The sequence below is a fragment of the Ascaphus truei genome, chromosome 9 (genome assembly GCF_040206685.1).
Source record: "Ascaphus truei isolate aAscTru1 chromosome 9, aAscTru1.hap1, whole genome shotgun sequence".
In the NCBI taxonomy this organism is placed as follows: Eukaryota; Metazoa; Chordata; class Amphibia; order Anura; family Ascaphidae; genus Ascaphus; species Ascaphus truei.
Window position 1 is genome coordinate 58,505,113 of NC_134491.1, and position 24,328 is coordinate 58,529,440.

Sequence of the window (24,328 nt, forward strand, 5' to 3'; positions counted from 1 at the left end):
GGGAGAGAAATAGATGGGTAGAGGGTGGGAAATAGAGGGGGCTCGTGAGGTGTGAAATGTTGTGACTGACCCCTGTCGAACCTAATATGTATCCGCCAGATAGGAGTTCCCCGAGATTTTTCGAAATACTTCAAGGTTTCCTCCAAACAAAAAAGTTTGGAAATCACTGGTATATGCCATCTACAAGCTCTGAATCTGGATAATTTCTTTTCCGTGTCCCAGAAAAAACCTTGAGGTAATTATTCATTATAAACGCAGTAGAGGAGCTGTTACAGGACAATATCATTTACCTACTATATTTTAGGAAATGACCCCCAAATAGTTCATTTCTGTCATATGCCATAAATTCAAATAGCACTCGTGGTGCATGTGCCTGTCTCAGACTTGTCCCTGTCTTTCCCCATTATCGCATAGCCAACAGTGCTTCCAGTGCAGCCAGGGATTCTGGGTATGTCTGTCTTTATTGATATTGCGCCATTAATGTACATCGCGCTTCACAGCAGTAATACACGTGTGACAATCATATAAATAACAAATAACACATAATGGGAAGAAGTGCTTCAGACATAAAAGTAACATTTAGGAAAGGGAGTCCCTGCCCATCTAGAGCTTACAATCTAATTGGTACGTAGGAAGAACGGACAGAGAGAGTAGGAAGGTGTGCTGGTAAGTGTCTCTGCAGGGGGCCAAGGTCGATGTATGAGGTGTATAGCATCAGCCACGGAGCAACTCATATGCTTCGTTAAGCAGGTTGGTTTTAAGATGGGTCTTAAAGGTGGAGGGAGAGGGTGCTAGTCGGATATTGAGGGGAAGGGCATTCCAGAGGTGTGGGGCAGTCAGTGAGAAAGGTTTAAGGCAGGAGAAGGCTTTACTGTATATACAAAAGGGGGTAGAGAGAAGACACCCTTGAGCAGAACGCAAGAGTCGGGATGGTGCATAGAGAGAAATTAGGGCTGAGATGTAAGGAGGGGCAGAAGAGTGTAAAGCCTTAAAAGTGAGGAGGAGAATTGAGTGTGTGATACAGGGAGACACTGAGACAGATTTAGGAAAGAGTAAAGTGATTCTGGCAGCAGCATTTAGGATAGATTGTAGGGGAGACAGGTGAGAGGAAGGAAGGTCGGACAGCAGGAGGTTACAGTAGTTGAGACGGGAGAGAATGAGGGCCTGAGTCAGAGTTTTAGCAGTCGAGTAACAGAGGAAAGGGCGTATCTTTGTGATATTGCGGAGAAAAAAACGACGGGTTTTAGCTACCTTCTGAATGTGAGGGGCGAATGTGAGAGGAGAATGAGAGGAGAATGTGAGAGAGGAGTCGAGTGTGACCCCTAGGCAGCGTGCTTGTGATACTGGGTGTATGACAGTGCTTCCAACAGTAATGTAGAAGGAGGTAGTAGGTTTGGGAGGAAATAGAAGGAGCTCCGTTTATAGTTTGAGTAGGCGGAGGACCATCCAGGATGATATAGCGGAGAGACATTCAGAAACTTTGGTCTGTGCAGCAGGTGTAAGGTCAGGGGTTGAAAAGTAAATTTGTGTGTCGTCAGCATAGAGGTGATATGTGAACCCAAGAGGTGTGATTAGGTCACCTAGAGAGTGTGTAAAGAGAAGAGGTCCCAGGACAGAGCCCTGGGGTACCCCCACAGAGAGATCGATAGAGGAGGAGGTGTTCACAAATGAGACACTGAAAGTACAATGGGATAGGTAAGAGGAGATCCAGGACAGAGCTTTGTTACAGATAACAAGAGTATGGAGAATGTGAAGGGGAAGAGGCTGGTCCCCAGTGTCCAATGATGCAGTGTTTCACTCTTTACTTCTTATCCATTTTAACATGCGGCCCTATGCCCTATGCCCTCCGTATTACACAGCTTGTCACATGCCAAAATCCCGAGGCCGACAAAACAGGTATTGCTCCTTTTAATCGCACATTGTGGTCTAACTGCTAATTACCGAGTTCTCTGATTGGTAACTTGTCAGAGTTCAACTTGCCTTGTGCACAGACTTGTAAAAGCACTAGCACGGACGAGAGAATTCCTATCAGTTTGGTTGCTTGTTGCATTAAACAACATCCTAATTAGGGAAATAACATACTGTAATTACTTGGATTTGTGTCTAAAATAAGAACCTTAATGAATATCATTGGTGATGGAAGGTACTATGAAGCATGCTATTTTCAGTGTTTGCTTGCCTTGATACAGAAGCTGATCTCTTAGCTGGATTGTTTACTTTGAAACTTCATTTTTATATACCAATCCTGAAAAATTGCACTTTTTTGTTATTCATTCTAGTTCTGATAAGTATATAACATTTTGACAAAATTATCCCTTTTTTTTGCACTCGACTAAATGGCGAAGCCAAGCCTAGTATTCCAGACTTTTCTCTTGCTACGGGCACAGTAACATGTCCTAATAATGTGACATCACAGGAAAGACAATACAACATTTAAGATCCTAGCGCAGGGGTGCGCGAAGTGGGGCGCGCGCCGAGATTTTTCTAGGCTGGGCCTCTGATTGAGCTACCTGTGCTGAAGCAGGGACCGATTGAGCCACCTGTGCTGAAGTTGGGATATCCTGAAAACCTGACCTGTTTGAGGACTGGAGTTGAGCACCTCTGTGTTAGAGGACCACTTCCTGTGCCCAGGAGAAGGCCGTATACCCAGAATTCATTGCGACTCGGTGCTCTAGTCTGTGTGATGTACGCACTACAAAATAAATCATTCTGTTTGTCTCGTGTATTCCTCATTGAGGCTGTGCAGGGCGGGGTTTCTCTTTGCCTTATGTTGTCATTTACTTGTCACGCTTATCCCCATTGTGTGCAACGTCTTTACCTTGTGTTGTTATGTTGTACAGAGCTGTGTAAACTGTGGCGCAATATAAATACAATTATACATATATACAACCTTGTTCTAGATTACACTTAGAATTTAGGGATGCCAGGTGTCCAGTATTGAACCGGACTGTCCTGTATTTGGACACTGTGTCCAGTTAAATAATTGAGGGAATACTGGACATGTATGTGTATACCGGTGTTACCTCTCTGGACACAGTGACGTGACCGGCGTGGGGGGCCGCAGGATTTCCCCGACCAGGGAGAGAGCAGAGCTGTTACTAGGGGGCTGGGCAGCTTCCTCCATACTGATTGGCTGCGGCTGGGTAATGCAGCCAATCAGGAGGAGGTGTCAGGAACCTGAGGGTGGGGCCAAAGAGAGGAGGAAACCGCACGGAGTGGAGAGAGGTTTGCGTGTGTCGAACGTGTTGCACCTTTCACCATTCTGTCCAGTATTTTTGGAGAAGCCACCTGGCAACCCTAACTTACATAGAAATAATATGTATCTAAAAACAAGACAGGACATTTTCTTCTGCACAGTCTAATATGCGCAGTGCACATATGATGTGTCAACAAAACATGTCTCTGCCGGTGCATCTAAAGCCCTCAGAATGTGTCACTGTCCCAATAACAACCTGAGTGTTGTTCCTATTCCGTGTCATTCTAATGGATCATGTACAGTACAGCCTCAGTGCTTGAATGCAGCTATCAGTTATACAAGCAAAGACAACATTATACTGTATGTATGGAAACTGTACAACTGAAAACAAACTGCAGTGGGAGACATTTGCTTTTGTCAGACGTGTCTCCATAGTTTTCTATTAGTGTAGCTATTTTTGGGAGGCATTAGTCAAAAAAAAAGCCAGCTGCAGATAAACTGTCAACAGAAATGAAAGGATTATTAAAATATGTACGGCCTTTGTCTCAATTCATGTTATCCAGACTCCCTCAGAGAAGCATTTCATGCTGAAGACCCACCAATAAAAATTTTACAATATAACTCTATACTGACTTGGACTAGATCAGTGGTTAACAACCTTTTTTTGTTAAGGAAACCTGTAATTATATTGCGAAATTCTGCGTGACCTCAACCCTCTCTAATAGCACGTCTGAGATCAGATGCATTGTAAGGAACCCCAACCCTCTCTAATAGCACGTCTGAGATCAGATGCATTGTAAGGAACCCCAACCCTCTCTAATAGCGCGTCTGAGATCTGATGCATTGAAAGGAACCCCAACCCTCTCTAGTAGCGCGTCTGAGATCAGATGCATTGTAAGGAACCCCATCCCTCTGTAATATTGCATCTGAGATCAGATGTATTGTAAGGAACCCCAACCCTCTCTAATAGCGTGACTGAGATCAGATGTATTGTAAGGAACCCCAACCCTCTCTAATAGCATGACTGAGATCAGATACATTGTAAGGAACCCCAACCCTCTCTAATAGCGTGCCTGATATCAGATACATTATAAGGAACCCCAACCCTCTCTAATAGCGTGACTGAAATCAGATACATTGTAAGGAACCCCAACCCTCTCTAATAGCGTGCCTGAGATCAGATACATTGTAAGGAACCCCAACCCTCTCTAATAGCGCGTCTGAGATCAGATACATTGGAAGGAACCCCAACCCTCTCTAATAGCGCGTCTGAGATCAGATGCATTGTAAGGAACCCCAACCCTCTCTAATAGCGCGTCTGAGATCAGATACATTGTAAGGAACCCCAACCCTCTCTAATAGCGCGTCTGAGATCAGATGCATTGTAAGGAGGAACCCCAACCCTCTCTAATAGTGCATCTGATATCAGAGAACCCCAACCCTCTCTAATAGCGTGTCTGAGATCAGATGCATTGTAAGGAACCCCAACCCTCTCTAATAGCGCGTCTGAAATCTGATGCATTGTAAATTCTTCTATACTTGGTACAATTTTCAAATGAGCTGAAAATTGCAAACCCATAAACATTATCACAGAACTCAAATGTTTACGAAGGGCAACTCCCACTGCCCTCCAAAGCCTCCCAAACCCATGGCATGGGATGCCAAGGGTTAATGTTCATGACTCATACTGTTGATGAGCAAGTGGATAAATAAAAACTTACGTCAGAGCTTCTTTCCCACTAAATGTCACAAAATGTCCTTTATAAATTACATGTTAGCTCTAGTAGTGGTAGCAACATCCCACACAAACACGCAACTGAGCACACAGGTGCCCGATTAATCTTTGCTGCTAGATCAGCGGTGCGCAAGCTGGGGAGATTTGTCTGGGGGGGGGGGGGGCGCGGGCGGTTGTAGAGGTCCCAGGCTCTCCTCACAGGCATTTAAGTTAAATGCCGGGGGACCGCGCGAGGCCTCTGCAACCTCTACTTAATGGGATTCAGCCGGCTTCAGGACGCGTGACCATTGCAACGCGGCGTCACAGTTGCCTTGGTAAGGAGGGAGGGTGCACAACGGAGGGAAGCAGGTGGGGGTGGGGGGCGCAGCAAAAAAAGTTTGCGCGCCCCTGTGTTAGATGATAGTTGAACTGTTTTCGTGATTGCATTTGTCCTGAAGAACATTAACCTCCTGTGATATATACTTTCTTGAGCCAAAACAGGAGCGCTCTTCATAGATGTAATTTTGACAGAATACAACACACGAGAACAGACTTGTCCTGTCTCCAAAGCTCCCGCACAAGCACATCTTCTCTTAAGTGGAATCCTATTCAAATGCATTACAACATGGAACAAACCTGTTAGATAAGAAAACATATTGTTATTCTGACTAGTTATCGGAAACTCCCATGCTTAGTGTCAAAGTGTCATTCACAATTCTAAAACCTGTATTGCTCTTGGAAGAGTGTAGATTTGCTGTTGGCTGTAATGCTTTCAATAGACCGACATTCAAGTTCTTCATAGATACAATTATAGTGCGCTGAGCTTATAAGTCCTCACAGGCAGGGCCGGTTTTAGAATTTTGCCACCCTGGCCTCCTCCTTTTGCAGACGTCATTGGTCGACGCGTTTCTATGACAACAGGATGCCATGAGACGTCGTGTTTTTATGGCAACGCGGCATCTGACGCCTCGACATTGCGGAAGGAGGAGGGCGTCGTTGCAGTGGAGGTAAGAGACCTTTGCAGAGACCCCATGCTTTCCCCCGGTAATCAGTTTAATGTTTGCGGGGAAACGAGCGGGGCCTTCCCACTTCCACAAAAATATCTGAATCTTTTGTATGTTGGCTGGACTTGCCCCAGCCCAACACAATCCTCCCTCAAACCCTTCATTCTCATACCCCCTTTTTCGTCCTCTCACCCCTGTTAATCCCATCTTCATCCTCTCTCAACCCATCTCACCGCTCCATTCCCCCCCACCCATACTTCTCACTATCTTCCCCACTACCCCACTCCTCTTTCCCACCCCTCACTCTCTCCACAGCCCTGTCTCCCACCACCCACCTCTCTGCCCACCTCTGTCTCTCCCGCTCCTAAACTTCCCCTCCCCCCTCTCCACCACCCACCTCTCTTTCTCCCCCCCTCTCTCCCCTCTGTCCCCCACCCATCACCACCTTCTCTCCCCACCCCTCTGCCCTTCCCTCTATCTCTCTCTCCCCCAAATTCTCTCCCCCTCCCCCCTCTCTCTCTCCCCCTCCATCTCTCTCCCCTCTGCCACACTCCCCCACCTCCCTCTCCTTCCCCCTTTTCCCTCCATCTTTCTCTCCCCTCCCATCCCTCTCTCTCCCACCACAAACTCTCCCCCTCTCCACCCCTCTCCCCACAATCTCTCTCCCCCCACCCCTCACCCATCTCTCTCCCCCCCACCCATCTCTCTCCCCCTCCATTCCCCCTCTCCCTTCTATGCCCTCCCCCACCCATTCCTCCCTCACCATCCCTCTCTCTCACTCCCTCCCCCCATCCCTTTGTCTCTCCCCCCACCGCTCTCACACACCGCTCTCACCCACCGCTTTCTCCCCCCCAACCCTCTCCGCTCTCTCATCCCCTCTCTCTCTCACTCCCCTTCTCTCTCAATCCCCCTCTCTTTCACCCTCCTACTCCTCTCACCCTCTCTCACTCCCCCCCCCATGCCTCTCTCCCCCACCCACCACTTTCTCTCTCTCTCCACCCCCTGCCTCTGTCTTTGCACTCACCCACCCACCCCCCCTCCATTTTTGTACCCCCCCCACCCACCCTCAATAGTGTTGTGCAAAAGGGAGAGCATGTTATAGCTTCTCCACAGTGGAGAGTAGCAGCAACGTGGGAAAGCAGCCTGCTCTGCTCCTGGCCTCCCACACGCTTCCTTTGCCGATCCCCAAAATATGCTGCCCAAGGCAGCTGCCTAACTCGTCTAGGGGTTGCACAGGCCCTTCCATCACCTATTATTATTTTTACAAAAAAAGCGCTGCTTACACCACAGGGTGTTTCATACATGACTGCAATATATATGGACACAATAATAACTAACTCACTGGGGAGTAATGCATGACAGTTCCCCAGCACGGAAGGTTTAAAAGAAAGTGAAGCAGACAAAAATCTGAAAAGAGGTGAGAAATAACAATGGTTCGTTAAAAAAATACCCTGACTTAAAAGTCACATTGTACGGCTGCGATAGTGAAGAATCAGCCCAGGGTTGGTTACTGTGGAAACAGAGATGTTTCTGTTGTATGGTGTGTTACTGAAGGAAAACTCGGAGAAGACAACTTACAGGTCTGAAGTGACAGATTCTTATCTCATTTATCGTGCCTCATATGACTTCACCTTTGCACTACATCACCCATCATACAGCGGGTGAGGGCCACGTCTAACTTTACGGCAGCAGTGCGAGCTAGCGCACCAGCTACTGTACAATCATTCTCTCATTTCTGCAGAGCTGGTATATGAACTCACGCCGCCCCTGCCAGCACCGAGCCCAAACCCACCGCAACATATATATTTGTGTTAAAAGAAGTGCTACTGGGGTACTCACCAGCTTCTTGTCCATGCACCTCCACGGCAACGTGGCGTCAAATGACGCCCGTTACAGTGGAGACGTGACTTCAAATGACGCCCATTACCGTGGAGACGTGACTTCAAATGACGCCGCGAGACACGTGATGTCATATGACCCCGCAGCGTCATTTGACGCTTCGTTGATTGTAAGGGGGGGGCGCGATCGAGCACAAGAGCAGGCAGAGGGGGGGTGGGCGCAGGGCAAGAAGTTAGCGCACCCCGGCGCTAATTGATGGAAGAGAAATTAACATTTTCTTTAACCTACTGTAAAGGAAGTCCATTATTCCAAGAAACACCGTATAACAGTAAAAACAACACAATATAACATGTTCATGCAACACATTTTTGGACACTAATATTTAAGTAAGAGGGGTTGAATTTACAACATTATTATTAAATATGTACCTATTTTGTATTTTCTGTGTCCTATCTCTACTTTTCTTGCTCTATGGAAACCCAGGACCTTAGTCCTTTATAAACGGTTAAGATGTTGAATATTGCCAGATGGCGTTACCAAATACACTTATGGCAACAGTACAGGATTCGCTTTTTTACATTCTTTCTCAAAGCCTGACGTCGGTGAGCTCCAGACGCCGGGCTCAGCTTCCGGCGCGAGCCGACATGAGAGAGAGGCCAGGCGCGGGACAGTGAGGGAGAGAGGCAGGCCCGCGGCAGCAGCGTGGGAGAGCCAGGGCCTGGTGGCAACCAGAGGTCTGGCAGCCAGGCGCACAAGTTAGGCCAGACTTTTGGCCTAACGGTGCGGGAGTGTGAGAGAGGCCTGTAGCAGCGTGGGAGACAGGCCCGTCCCAAGGTGTGTAAGAATGTATTTGGGGAGGGGTGTGGGGGGAGAGGGGTAGTGTAATGTATTTGGGGGAGGTAGTGTAAGAATGCTTTGGAGGGGTAGTGTAAGTACTGTATGTATTTGGGGGGATAGTGTAAGTATGTATTTGGGGGGTGGTGTAAGTATGTATATGGGGGGTAGTGTAAGTATGTATTTGGGGGGTGGTGTAAGTATGTATATGGGGGGTAGTGTAAGTATGTATTTGGGGGGGATAGTGTTAGTATGTATTTGGGGGGTAGTGTAAGAATGTATTTTGTGGGAGTGGGGGGGGGGTTGTGTTTGGGTATTGGGGGGAATTGTGTGTGTGGCCAGGGAGGGAGGAGGGAACAAGTGTGAGTAGTGAGCGATGGTGGAGGGGGGAGTGAGAGAGGGGTGAGGGGTCGGAGGGTGAGTGAGGAAGAGAGGGAGATAAGAGTGAGATGGGGAGAGACATACATGGTCTGAGGGGGGGATAGAGAAGGAGGCTTGCAAGACGGGGGGGGCTGACACAGGGGGAGGGAGGTCAAACTAGACTTGATCGATCTGTCCCACCAACTTAAATCCATTTGACATTACCAGAGTTCCTATAAACACCTGTGGGTATTTCACCACGATTCACTAAGCTCCCATGCTTGGTACTTCACTGCTATCCTGCCATTCACTTGAATGGAATTTAACTCAGAATCACAGTGTCATACCAGGATCTTACTGAATCGTCCCCTTTGTATCAAGTCAAAAGCTCTTTGAAACACCTGATACAAACCTCCAAAATTGTACCATTTTTGCCTGGATACATGGATGCATGGACCTCATAATGATGTGTATATATAACTCTTTATAAAATATTTTTAATCTCTATTTGAATATATTCAAACAGACCCAATAAAGGTCTGTGTGTAATAATTTGGCTTCAGCATTGCTTGGAACATATAGTACACAATTAGAGTTTAAAGATGCTTGTCCTACAGTATCTCATACAGATCATATCTTTTGTTGTGGATTCTTCAATTACTACTTTTCAATATCAATTAAACATAGATGTACAAGATAAGTACATTTGGACAGGACTGGGATTTTTCCTAGTCCTGATTTTCCTGTCCTGATCACTGTAGCATTATAATTACTGAAACATTTTTTCCTCAGTTTTGAAGTAGCAAAAAACATTTTTATTCTATTTACATATTTCATTGTGAAATTCTCCAAAAGCTTTTTAGTTCAAGAAAATGTTGACGAATGAATGTTAAAGATACTGTGGCAACCTCTGTGTACCTAGTATGGTATGATTTCCTAACACCATGGTGGTGTTGCCAGGTGTCCGGTATTGAACTAGACTGTCCTGTATTTGAACACTTTGTCCAGTAAAAATATAATACTGGACATGTATGTGCCTGGTATTACCTCTCTGGACATAGTGACCTGACCAGTTTGGGAGGCCGTGGGATTTCTCTGAGCAGGGAGAGAGATGGGCTGTTGCTAGGGGATGGGCAGCTACCTACATCCTGATTGGCTGCTGCTGAGTAATGCTGCCAACAGGAGGAGGTGTCAGGAGCCTGAGGGTGGGGCCAAGGAGAGAAGGAAACAGCATGGAGCAGAGAGAGGCCTGCGAGTGTCTCGAGCATGGGTTTCTCGAGAGCGTCGCACCTTTCACCATTGTGTCCACTAGTATTGGAGAAGCCACCTGGCATCCCTAACAACATCAGTATATATTCTGTACACCCAAATACACTTGTCAAAGTGATTTTCATGGTTACACTGAATTAGTGGTACTACACTGACTTTTAGAGCCTACATTTACATGTAGGCACATTAATTACAATAATATCAAACAGAGGGTTTCATGCCCGAGTCCTTTCACCAACCGATGCTTCTACGCGGGACTCCATCTATATAGAAAACAGTATCTAGCACTCTGTTGTATTTTGACCTCGTGGTTTTTAGATGAGCATTTTAAGTTTACATTTTGAAAGCTATTCAACATATTTTAATAAAGATACGGCTATAAAAAAAATGTGAATAAAGGGTCACTTAGGTGAGTAACAGCTCCTTTCACCACGGGAGAGGTTAAAAAGACCTCAAGATGCTCAATCTTTGGCACTGACACAGCTGAAATACATGGCGGTCCATGGAAAACCTAATGTGCCATTTTTTATCTGAAGTTTACGCGTGACCTTGCGAGGGAACATTCCTGTACAGAAGAGCTCATTCATGTTTATGTATTTATACCTCTACTGTATACTGAAGAGTGTCAGAATATCATCTTCCCCTGTGTCTAGTCTTTAGTTTAAAACTGTTTAAACACCCGTGGAACTCTGCCCAGACACTCTTGGCTGCACGCACAGGCTGGGGGATTAAAAGTGTTATAAATCTTTTCAAAACGGCACCCTTTGTGTCTTTGTGTAAGGACCTTGCTTTTACTGCAGGGGTGTGTCGCACACAAAGTCTGGGGATTCTTTATGACTGGGAACCCAACAGGTTAATTTTATTCGGACATGTAATACAAGGAAGGTAACACCTTCTCTACTATTCTAAAATTCAGTCTATGGGATATTCCTTTCTTTGGACACCATGTAAGACACGTTTCGTAGGTCACATTACATCTGATTACATTATTCCATAAATAAAAACAATTTATTTGCACCAAAGTAATCCAACTACTTACAAGTGTAGCTGGTATATAAGCATAGAACAAAAATGGGATAATTCCTCGGGTGCCAGTTGAGACCAGTATCAGGAACACTGCTTCCTAGCCAGGCTGATGACGCGTGTCCGCTTCCGGTCACGATCACATGGTGGGCCCACTGAGCTCTTCCTCTGGAATGGAGTACACAGCTTACAGTTCCTAGGCTCCCTGGTTTCCCCAGTAACAAAAGCATACCGACTTTTAGGAATGTCCAAACACCCTACGCGTTTCGTCGCCAGGGTTCCGACTTCATCAGGGGTGAAACATGGAAGCACTACACTCCCTTATATACTCCCTGGTAATTATGCTACTCTATAGCACATTTAGGATTAACCCTTCAAATAGGGTACTTCAGGGATAAGGGTATTAAAGTGAGAAGCTTTGGTGTTTTTTTTCTATTTTGGTGGTTGTTGTGGTGGGGGGGGGGGTTGTTTGTCTTTTGGTGACTGTTTTTTTCCCTTTGTTTCCTTTCCCCTCTCCTTCCCTACCTTCCTTTTGTACAGCATCTGCTGTCCTTTGTTTGTTTGTTCATTTTGTCTTTTTGTCTCATTGTTTGTATGTTTCTTGGCCATTTGTTGTAGATCTGGTGGTATCTTTTTTCATTCACCACCTCCACAGCATTGGTTTAGGTTTATTCTTCTTAGGGATTTCATCTTCTCTATTCATAGATACTTATTTTGATTGTTATTAATTATTTTCTAATATTTTGCATATTTTATTTTTGTTTTTTTGTTATTACACCCTCTACAATTCAATATGCCGTTTTGTTCTCCAATGCAACTACAACACACATCACTGCGAAATGCTCAAAGAACTAGATTGGTCATCACTCGAGTCTAGGCGCAAAGTTCACCTTTCCTGTCTTGCCTTCAAATACTTTCTGGGCAAGCTACCCACCCCTACCACATGCAGCACTTATCATCTGAGATCTGACTCCAAAAGACTGTTCATGGTCACACGGTTCAACAAAGTATCCGGCCGCTCCTCCTTCTCTTACCGTGCACCCCAAAACTGGAACAACCTACCGGAGACTCTCACATCCACCACCAGTTTAAGTCTCACATATTAATCTGGTCTGTAACTGTTACATAAGCCTATAATATACATCTTCTCTAACTGTGCATGCAATGTATTGTATATAATGTATACCCTGTTCATTTATGTAACTGTATTTGTAACCATGTATTATTTGTCATATTAACTATGCCCAGGACATACTTGAAAACGAGAGGTAACTCTCAATGTATTACTTCCTGGTAAAACATTTTATAAATAAATAAATCGCGTTATAGTATGTTGTGATATTCTATGTTATCAGTAAGTAAGATAAAGCATCTGTATCTGGATTGTGTGAGAACATATTACTTTCACAGGGCATTAGCATGCAAGTGAACAAGCATCACAGCCATGAACTAACAGTCTTATTGTCCTGCTTGTGGACATGTCAGCTGCTGTAGCAGTTTATATTTTGGTAAGTGCTTTGCAGACCTCTCTGGCAATGAATGGGTCACACAGAAAAAAGCAGCAATAAACTGAAAGTGAATGTAACATCTTACCTAGGGGCAAAAGTATTTCTGTAAGTGAGAATAACGAACATATTGGCACAGATTCCGCTTTGGTAGGGGGCCAGTGAGGGGGTTTTCACATCCCCATGTAAAACTCCTGCGTGCTTATTTAGCTTGGGAAGTAAGAATACAGAGGGCACAATATTTGAGGCTTCTGCGGCCCTTTCATCAAGACTTCATTGTGCGGGGTTTGTATCAATAGCCTCACAATTAAATATATATCTCCTGCACCTGCACACTGCCTGTGGGCCCAGAGTAGGTTTGCCAGGTGGCGTCACCAAAAACACTGGACACAATGGTGACAGGGGCGATGCGCTCGACACACACACCTCTCTCCGCTCCATGCTGTTTCTTCCTCTCCTTGGCCCCACCCCCAGGCATTTGAAACCACCTCCTGATTGGCTTCTGCTGGCTAGTGCAGCCAATCAGGATGGTGGAAGCTGCCCAGCCCCTTACCAACAGCCCTGTCCTCTCCCTGCTCAGGGAAATCCTTCGGCCCCCGAAGCTGGTCAGGTCACTATGTCCAGAGAGGTAATACTGGTATACACATACATGTCCTGTATTACCTCTAACGCTTTACTAGACAGTGTCCAAATATAGGGCAGTTTGGTTCAATACGGAACACCTGGCAACCCTAAAGAGGATGACTAGCCCCTCTGGAAATTAAGGGGTTAAGGACTTTACCAGGTTCACTGGAAGAAATTAGGAAGATAAAGATGACTAAATAAATGTCTACATACCACAGAGACTTCCAAACAGTGGACACTGTTATGTAAGTCTACTGGGTTTTATCTCTACAAAAGTGCCTGTAGAAGATTCAAAACACACCCAGATCGCCTCAGACGTCTGCCTTAATTAGTGTTATATCAGTAGCTTCTCACGATACAGAGGTTCCTTCTGGACCAAGGACGTCCTGGAGAGGAGGCAGGTGCTGCTTTGGGTGTTTGTGGTTGGGAAATCCTTCAAAACTCCCTGTGAAGAGTTTTCCTTCCTTGTTCAAACCCTGTAAGTACTCCTACCTTCTGTCCCAGAGGGGCATTGCAAAATATCACGTCTGGTGGAAACATGACAAGCAAAGTACTAATATGTTAAACAGTACACACTGAGCACACCAAAGTTCAAGGAATATATACGACTTAAAGTAAACCGAGTCTTTGCCAGGTCTGCTATGTTGTGCATGGTGTTAACCAACCAGCACACTAAGCCACATTTATAATCCATATGACAGTCTTTTCTCGCCATAGTGGTTTTTGTATTGCCAATTGGAGGATATTCACAGCAGGCATATGAAATCAATAGCTATTATGTTGCAGAAATAATGTTGCTGTGATTAACGCAGAAAAACACCATACTCTACATCTTTTTTTCTTTCTTTTTTTTTGCTCTAGGGATGAAGCAGGGGGTCTCCGCAGCTCAACTGCGTTAATGTCAGCTCCAGGGACCCCCTGCTTCTAGCGATACTTACCTCCTGTAGGGGTTGGTGGTATCTCTGTGGAATTGAAACGTGGAGGCCAATAGGAAAGCTGCGAGAGATGATGCCACGGCTTCCTACTGGCTCGCGTGACGCCATTTTGTTAGGCACACAAGCTCCCTGGCTGCAGATACCGGCATTGCTAGGGAGGTAAGTATCTCTGGAAGCAGGGGGTCTCCGGAGCTGTAATTAACACTGTTCAGCTCCGGAGACCCCCTGATTCAACCCTAGAACAACTAAAAGAAGATGTAGTACATGGTGTTTTGCTGCTTTAAACAAGAAAATCCTTTGGCTCGCAGAAATGAGTACCAGTGCTGAGCATTCATTTATACGGCAGGCTGCACATTCTCCTGGAGAGAATCCTGAATATCCAAAATATAGGATTAGTAGAATTGTAAATCAGAAGACAGAGACAGAAACATATGGCAGGAGCCCTAATAATCTAGCACGCCTAAGCAGGAAAGAATTCATGTTTTATAAATCACGCTTTGTAGCATCTGTAACCTGCTATGCACAATGTACTAGCATCTTAACCACATTAATACCGTCACTATTTATACATTCTTTAACTGTGTATAAACATGCAGTTGCTCAAAGTTCTGCGCCGACAACCATATAAAGTATCCCAGGCAAAATGTATTTTATTAATACCCCAAATCTTCCCTTTAAAGGAAGTTACTGGCTCAGCTGAATGTTTTAAAAAGTCACCATTAATGTTCCGAAACCACTTGGCCTCCAAAGGAGCGAGACACACATTGCTCTGCTTGTTCCTTTTAACGGTTTGGCGCTGTTTAATAAATCATCTGTGTTATCCGTTCATGTGACGATCAGATTTAGGGGCAGTGAAAGGCCTTGGAAGAACCAAGCGTCGCCTCAGTTTCCCGGAGTCGTATCATCATTATTTCCCGTGTAACATACATAAGCCATTGTAGAGTTGGGCTACGTACAGATACGCTAGGAATAGCATGATAATCAAATAATGACGCGGTCAGTATTCATATTTGTTATGACTGTGATATTGAAGCAGCCATCGACCCTGACTAACCTCAATTACAGTATTGGATTTGAGAGGAGTCCCCTAGAACTGAAATGCACTATTTTGAACTCCCCCCCTCCCCCCCCCCCTCCAGCTCCTGAGATATTTACTGGTGAAGTTACCGGCATTACTTCCTGTTGTTTTTTTTTGTTAAAGGGGATTTAAATTACCATCCAATAGGAAGCCACGACCGATGATGTTGCCGCTGCCTATTGGCCCAACATTTGGCAGTTATTTTCTTTCCTCTTTGGGAAAATGGTTGTTGTTGCCCAACTCAAAGCCGCTGTATATATTTTTCAGACCAGATGATGGTCCAAGTTCACAAGCTCTATGCTTCATACGGGATAATATTTTTGCGTTAACGCGGCATCTACAGTATGTTTTGTGTATTTTTATTTCATTCGTTTTTGTTTTTTTTAATTACCAGAACAGAAGAGTCCCCCCACCGAGCTGACCCGTTCTACTTACAGCTCCAAGGAGACCCAGTTCCCAAGATTTTAGCATGTTTTTACGTTATGTCTGGGGGGGTTGGGGGCGGAAGTAGGCCTGCTAACGTCAGCCTCACTACAGCGAGCCAATGGGAAGCTGTGATGTCATCAGTACATATACATTAGCAGCTTTTTTATTGGTTGACACTGGTATCACCACGAGGCTGTTAATACACTATCACTTACCCCTGTTACAATCAATTCTTCTCCAGTGCAGTATTCACCAGTATTTTTAGCAGTGATTACAATTAATTGTGACTTTTCGTTTTCTGTAATATTTGACAAACAGAGATACAATATAAAACCCTATAACTAGCAGTGATATCAGGCATATAATAAGTAGGCTAAATAAGTACACAGGGCCCCAGGCCACTCAATGGGAACACAAATCTCAAGTAGTTTTACTCTAGGAATGGCTGCTTTACTTTTGTACTAATTTAATGATATGCTGAATTACTGTACATTACCATTACATACAAATATTTAGCAGGTTAGTCCATGCACACAATATAAACCGATCAAAATAAAATCACAATGACTCATTGTGCCTAAAGTAGTTTTAACACCTTCGCTGGCAACATAGGAGTTAAATGTTTCATACCAAAGTGAGAAAAGAAAATGTAAGCACAAACTGCTCCCAATATAACAAATAGTGCACACTAAGTGATACAATATACCTTTAAACACAGTATAGTCCCAAATGAAATACTGCTCTTTAAAGGACCTTGCAACGTGTCCAAAATGATTTCCAAGACAACAAATAAGCCCCTGAGGAAGTGGAGTCTACAGCGAAACGCGTAGGACGTAAGATAAGAACGACAGAGGCAGAGAGGAACACGTGAAGACTCCCTTCACGACCGCAGACGTGACGTCACCAGACCCACATCGGGAGGTTATGTAGCCAAACCGAGGATGCCAAGAAAGATCTAAGGCAGTGAGGGTCTGACACAGGGGTCTCAAACCCAGTCCTCAAGGGCCACCAGATTTTATGGATATCCCAACTTCAGCACAGGTGGCTTCGACTGAGCTACCTGTGCTGAAGCAGGGATATCCATAAAAACTGGCATGTTTGTGGCCCTTGAGGGCTGAGTTTCGGACCCCTGGTCTAACACTACTGTGTGGTTTCCATGTGGGAACATCGTCCGCATGCGACTCTTTTTGCCTGTATTATAGAATCGGTTTATGTGTGTTCCTGATCTAGTTTCAAATATTTGATAGTAAATACGTTTCTGCACCATCTCTGTTCCTTTGTCTTTTGAATCCAAACAAGAAGACCTAAGGCTGTTCCACACACCGTATTTTACTGAAAAGGCTTGAATATCATCTACACTTGTTAAAAGAAAATCTAATCACTGAAAGAATGAATCTTTAAATGAAGGCCCTTAAAGCAGCAGCTGCATTTATTTATTTATAAAATATTTTACCAGGAAGTAATACATTGAGAGTTACCTCTCATTTTCAAGTATGTCCTGGGCACAGAGTAAAACAAATAATACATGGTTACAAGTACATGGAGTTTATCATGTCATTTTTTTATTACAGGTTTGAAGCAGGTCGTCTCCGGAGCAGAACTGTGTTAATATCAGCTCTGGGGACCCCTGCTTCCAGAGATACTTACCTTTGTAGGGGGTGCCGTATGCCTGTGAAGTTTACATCACGGCTACCTATTGGCCCGCATGACACAGGACATTTAAAGCCACCATTATGTTAGGCACACAGTTCCCTACCTGCACCGCTATGGAGGTAAGTATCTCTGGAAGCAGTGGGTCCCGGAGCTGAAATTAGCACTCTTCAGCTCGGGAGACCCCCTGCTTCCAACCTATATTTAAAAAAAATTAATTCAACGCAATGCAGCCGATTTATGCTACTTTAAGGTTTTATAAAGATCCAGCTTCATTTTAGTACAGTCTGATATTTATCATTGGGAACAAGAAAATAAGAGCATGTCAGGCCACCCTGCATTGCTACGCAAATGGGGCTTTCAGAAATACTAACTTTATTCCTGATAAGGATTTTAGTCATCATAATAAAACATGTGATGGCGGATACAATAGATATCTTCCAAAAAAGGTTGGGCATCTTTTTAGAAAGGGAAGATATACAGGAAAATACCAAATAAGTAAACATGGGAAGGATGTTAATCCAGGGAGTAATCTGATTGCTATTATTTGGAGTCAGGAAGGAATGTATATCCCCCCTTATGAGATATCATTGGATGATGTGTCACTAGGGTTTTTTGTTTGCCTTCCTCTGTATCAAAATACTGTAAATACAAATATAGGGTAAAGTATCTGTTGTCTAAATTTAGCATAGGTTGAACTTAATGGACGCATGTCTTTTTTCAACCTCATCTACTATGTAACTATGTCCAGAGCAACTCTGTACTTAATAGAATGAGAGTACGTAAGGACCACCAGGGAAACCTCTACAAGAGTGGGTTTGTGTGTAAGGGAAGCTGTCACAGAAAGCTATCGGATGGTGGAATGATTCATCAATGGCCCGTGCAGAATATGTGAATCATTTTCAGTGTATTTTCCGTAACAAGTTGATGCAAACGTCCAAAAACATGACCCATCTAAAATGGAGATCTATGCGTCTTCAAACACAGGCAAGTCACAATAGGAGCAATATGTGTACGTTTAGCGTCGGCGACTCTCCCCGGTTCATGACCAAATAACCCCAACTGTGGCTGACAAGACGTAGAGGCTTATGGGAGTTTCTGTGCGGTCCCTGATTCTATCGCGTTTAATGAATAACCTTCAAATGGCCTCAGAACTCAGGGAGCATGGGGCAAATGTAGGCCTTCCGCAGCCCCAGTGAAAGGATATTGTATTACCCATCCATATAATTTTAGTAAAGCGATATACACAACACAGGTCTATATCCAGAAAATGGTGCTACGCTTTAGCAAACCTTTACTCACACTGAAATCAATGCCAAAGCTTAGCACCCTTGTGTGGGTCTGGACCACTGGGAGGTATTCTCAAAGTTGTAGGATGCTTGAATAAAAAGATCCACTGGGCCTGGGTAGCCTATTTTAAGTATGGCTGCCTTGTACCTTGTAAAATGAAAGAGCCAATCCATAAATAATGAGCAGACAGTCTGCTTCATGAGCTACAGTAACGTGTGTCTGTCACTCAAACATAGGGCCGCCCAAGGGAGGTTGTAATGCTTTCCAAGAGAGCCTGTCCATGCTACAATAACCCCGTTCCTGAAGCCCTAAATCCAACTGTTTTATTATTTACATGACAATAGCTGTTAGGCCATTATATGGCTTCAAAAAGGAGCCGGCGCCTGTAGCATGGTATCCAAACAATAGGTAGCAGTCAGTTCATTAATGGGAGACATGTAAATTATTTATATAACACTACAGCACAAAAGGGGTTAATTATATGGTGTCTTCAGTCCCCCCCCCACCCCCCTTCAGAAATATGTACCATATACACTCCATCTAATGGTGATAATATGGGTGGCATATTTTAAAATCATTGATGATGATGACGATGATGATGATGACTTTTCTTAACCCCTTCCTTGTCACAGGGCAAAGCTGGCAGCTCAGCACTTACCCAATGGCATTACTTAAGCATCTATCTTAGGGGTTAACTCTATCACCTTGTCATCAAAGGGAATAATACATATGTAAACGACTTAGTAAGAGGCATACTATAAGATCCCCCCTTGTTTGTGCCATCATGAGAACCCCCCCCCCCCTTGTTTGTGGCATCATGAGAACCCCCCCCCCCCCCTTGTCATGTGCCAGCTGCATTGTGTGCACAATGAATGCAGCATAGGTGGGAGTATAATACAGACATGTTAATGCATCACTGGAGCCCAGCACTTGCAGGGACACTGAGACACGGCTCCCACACCCACCTCCACTGACCAGAGGCACAATGAATGGAGCTCACCTCTCAATCAGTGCAGACAGCCACGCTGTGTGCAGGATCCCTGCACCCAGGCACGACATGCCCCCCCATTATAACACACACCCCACTCCCCCTCTCACCTCATTCTTGTAGGAAAGGATTGCTACCCCCCTCTCTTTCTCCTTAGGGTGGCTGGTTTATTATAGGGCTGAGCCTTGCAGCTGTGCTGTCAGATTAGTGAAGGATCTGCTTCTCCGGGTAGTGCTGATCATGCATCTGCTGGATAATAATAACCGGTGGAGGGATCTGCTGCTCGCTGTCCTCGGTCCTGGACGTGCTGCTGCTAATACTCTCACTCCAGGGTCCCCTGCAGCTCATGTTTGGGTCCAGGCTAGCGGCTGAGATGGTCCTTCCCGGCTGACAGCTGTTTTAGAGGCGCTGCCATCTTTTTCTCAGCCGAGGAGGTGAGGCTGCTGCAGAAGCAGACACAGAATCAGCTGAGCTCTGCTGCCCACTGCTGACAGACTGGCTCCAGCGTGCTGCTTCCCCCTCTCTCTCCCTTCCCATAGCAAGACTCAGGAGGAGCACAGCACTGCACACAGCACAGAACTGCACTGGGCAGCGCACAGCACACAACTGCACTGGGCAGCGCACAGCACACAACTGCACTGGGCAGCGCACAGCACACAACTGCACTGGGCAGCGCACAGCACACAACTGCACTGGGCAGCGCACAGCACACAACTGCACTGGGCAGCGCACAGCACACAACTGCACTGGACAGCGCACAGCACAGAACTGCACTGGGCAGCACTGCACACAGCACAGAATTGCACTGGGGAGCGCACAGCACTGCACACAGCACACAGCACTGCACAGCACTGCACACAGCACAGCACAGAACTGCACTGGGCAGCGCACAGCACAGAACTGCACTGGGCAGCACTGCACACAGCACAGAACTGCACAGCACTGCACACAGCACAGAACTGCACTGGGCAGCGCACAGCACAGAACTGCACAGCACACAACTGCACTGCACAGCACTGCACACAGCACAGAACTGCACAGCACTGCACACAGCACAGAACTGCACTGGGCAGCGCACAGCACAGCACCGCACAGCACTGCACACAGCACACAGCACACAGCACACAGCACTGCACACAGCACACAGCACACAGCACACAGCACTGCACACAGCACTGCACACAGCACACAGCACACAGCACTGCACAGCACTGGGGCACCTGCAAAAGCCCTGGGCGCAGTCCATTTAAGGTAACCCCTTCGTTTCCAGGGAGGCGGCCCCTCTGGCAAAGAAAGGGTTAAAATACTGCCTATTTTCACTATTGTTTTAATTTATTTATTATTGTTTTAAACCCCCCTTTGCAAGGCATTGGTGGCACAGACGGGGTTACAGGGCAAATAGGAAAGGTCTTGCTGGCCCCCTCTGGCAGTGAACTGGTTAAAATTCCGAGCGCAAATCCTATAAGTATATTGTGAAATTCTGGGGAACCCCTGCCCTCTCTTTCTCCCATCTCTTTCTTCCCCCTTACACTCCCCTCTCTCCCCAACCCTTACACTTCCCCTCTCTCTTCCCCCTTACACTTCCCCCTCTCTTTCCCCATTACAATCCCTCTCTTTCTCTTCCCCCCCTTACACCCCCTCTCTCTTCCCTTACACTCCCCCTCTCTCTCTTTCCCCCGCTTACACTCCCCATCCCTCTTCCCCCTTACACTCCCCCACTCTCTCCCCCCTTACACTCCCCCTCTCTCTCCTCCCTTACACTCCCCTCTCTCTTTCCCCCCTTACACTTCCCATCCCTCTTCCCCTTATTCTCCCCTCTTTCCCCCTTACACTCCCCCTCTCTCTTCCCCCTTACACACCCCCTCTCTCTCCCCCTTACACTCCCCCTCTCTCCCCACCTTACACTCCCCATCCCTCTTACCCTCCCCCTCTCGATTCCCCCTTACACTCCCCCCTTACACTCCCCCTCTCTTCCCCCTTACACTGCCCCCTCTCAAACTCCCCTTACACTCCCCCTCTCTCTTTCTCCCTTACACTCCCCCTCTCTTTCCCCCCTTACACTCACCATTCCTCTTCCCCCCTTACTCCTCTGCTCTCTCTCTTCCCCCTTACACTCCCCCCTTTCTCATTACACTCCCCCCTTCTCTCTCTTTTACCTTTATAGTCTCCCCTCTCTCTCTTCCCCTCACTCCTCCACCTCTCACTCCCCCTCCTCCCCCCCCCACCCCGCCCCCAAACAATCTTACCTTGAGGTGAGGACATCTTTAGTGCTTCTCCAGTCTTGAGTCTTTGCAGCTCCCTCCTCTGGTCAGGCAGAAGTTGGACGCAACTTCCAGCACCAACAGGAGGAAGGAGAGGTTTGCAGTACCCGCCAGGCTGCTGCATGGGGAGCTGGGGAGCTGATGGCCGCCGCTGCTGGGGAGGTTTTTAGGGGTGCCCACAAAACTCTAGTCCTGAGCCCCCGGGAAATCTGTCGGTGGCCCTGGGTCTGTCAGAGGGGTACTGTCAGAGGGTGTCTGCGGAGGTGCCTGTCAGTTTTACTGGCCTCCAGCAGGCCCCCACCTCAAAAGATCTGGCACGTTAGGATCACCGTCAGGGTGCCCGTCTCCCTGACTCTCTGGGCCCTGGACAGAAGTACCAGCTGTCGTCCCCCTCCCACCCCACCTCGTCATTGACCCTACTGCTACATGGAATCACCAGTTTTTTGCCACCCCACAAATTGTGTCGCTTTAGGCGGCCGCCTAGTTTGCCTAGTGGTTAAACCGGCCCTGCACTGAGATACAAACCGGCCCTGCACTGAGATACAAACCAGTCCTGCACTGAGATACAAACCGGCCCTGCACTGAGATACAAACTGGCCCTGCACTGAGATACAAACCGGCCCTGCACTGAGATACAAACCGGCCCTGCACTGAGATACAAACCGGTCCTGCACTGAGATACAAACCGGCCCTGCACTGAGGTACAAACCGGCCCTGCACTGAGATACAAACCGGCCCTGCACCGAGATACAAACCGGCCCTGCACTGAGATACAAACCGGCCCTGCACTGAGATACAAACCGGCCCTGCACTGAGATACAAACCGGCCCTGCACTGAGATACAAACCGGCCCTGCACCGAGATACAAACCGGCCCTGCACCGAGATACAAACTGGCCCTGCACCGAGATACAAACCGGCCTTGCACCGAGATACAAACCGGCCCTGCACCGAGATACAAACCGGCCCTGCACCGAGATACAAACCGGCCCTGCACTGGGATACAAAACGGCCCTGCACTGGGATACAAACCGGCCCTGCACAGAGATACAAACCGGCCCTGCACTGTGATACAAACCGGCCCTGCACTGAGATACAAACCGGCCCTGCACTGGGATACAAACCGGCCCTGCATTGAGATACAATCCGGCCCTGCACTGTCATACAAACCGGCCCTGCACTGAGATACAAACCGGCCCTACACTGAGATACAAACCGGCCCTGCACTGTGATACAAACCGGCCCTGCACTGAGATACAATCCGGCCCTGCACTGAGATACAAACCGGCCCTGCACTGAGATACAAACCGGCCCTACACTGAGATACAAACCGGCCCTGCACTGTGATACAAACCGGCCCTGCACTGAGATACAAACCGGCCCTACACTGAGATACAAACCGGCCCTACACTGAGATACAAACCGGCCCTGCACTGAGATACAAACCGGCCCTGCACTGTGATACAAACCGGCCCTGCACTGTGATACAAACCGGCCCTGCATTGAGATACAATCCGGCCCTGCACTGTCATACAAACCGGCCCTGCACTGAGATACAAACCGGCCCTGCACTGTGATACAAACCGGCCCTGCATTGAGATACAATCCGGCCCTGCACTGTCATACAAACCGGCCCTGCACCGAGATACAAACCGGCCCTGCACTGTGATACAAACCGGCCCTGTATTGAGATACAATCCGGCCCTGCACTGAGATACAAACCGGCCCTGCACCGAGATACAAACCGGCCTTGCACCGAGATACAAACCGGCCCTGCACTGTGATACAAACCGGCCCTGCATTGAGATACAATCCGGCCCTGCACTGTCATACAAACCGGCCCTGCACCGAGATACAAACCGGCCCTGCACTGTGATACAAACCGGCCCTGCATTGAGATACAATCCGGCCCTGCACTGAGATACAAACCGGCCCTGCACCGAGATACAAACCGGCCTTGCACCGAGATACAAACCGGCCCTGCACTGTGATACAAACCGGCCCTGCATTGAGATACAATCCGGCCCTGCACTGAGATACAAACCGGCCCTGCACCGAGATACAAACCGGCCTTGCACCGAGATACAAACCGGCCCTGCACCGAGATACAAACTGGCCCTGCACTGTGATACAAACCGGCCCTGCACTGAGATACAAACCGGCCCTGCACTGAGATACAAACCGGCCCTGCACTGAGATACAAACCGGCCCTGCACCGAGATACAAACCGGCCCTGCACTGAGATACAAACCGGCCCTGCATTGAGATACAATCCGGCCCTGCACTGTCATACAAACCGGCCCTGCACTGAGATACAAACCGGCCCTGCACCG

General features: G+C 46.9%; 1 protein-coding gene across 2 annotated transcripts in view; it reads right to left on the reverse strand.

Moving 5' to 3' along the window:
- EVL (Enah/Vasp-like) overlaps positions 1-20,313 on the reverse strand; it is a 122,249-nt gene extending 101,936 nt beyond the window's left edge. The window contains exon 1 of one of the 2 annotated variants that reach the window (XM_075615088.1): positions 19,846-20,313. In XM_075615088.1, coding sequence (XP_075471203.1) covers positions 19,846-19,850 — 5 coding nt within the window. In that variant the 5' untranslated portion in view covers positions 19,851-20,313. Of the gene's footprint in view, positions 1-11,255; positions 11,362-19,845 lie in introns of those variants that run through there. The other variant, XM_075615084.1, reaches the window with a different exon arrangement.
- Between the last annotated feature and the right edge of the window lie 4,015 nt (positions 20,314-24,328).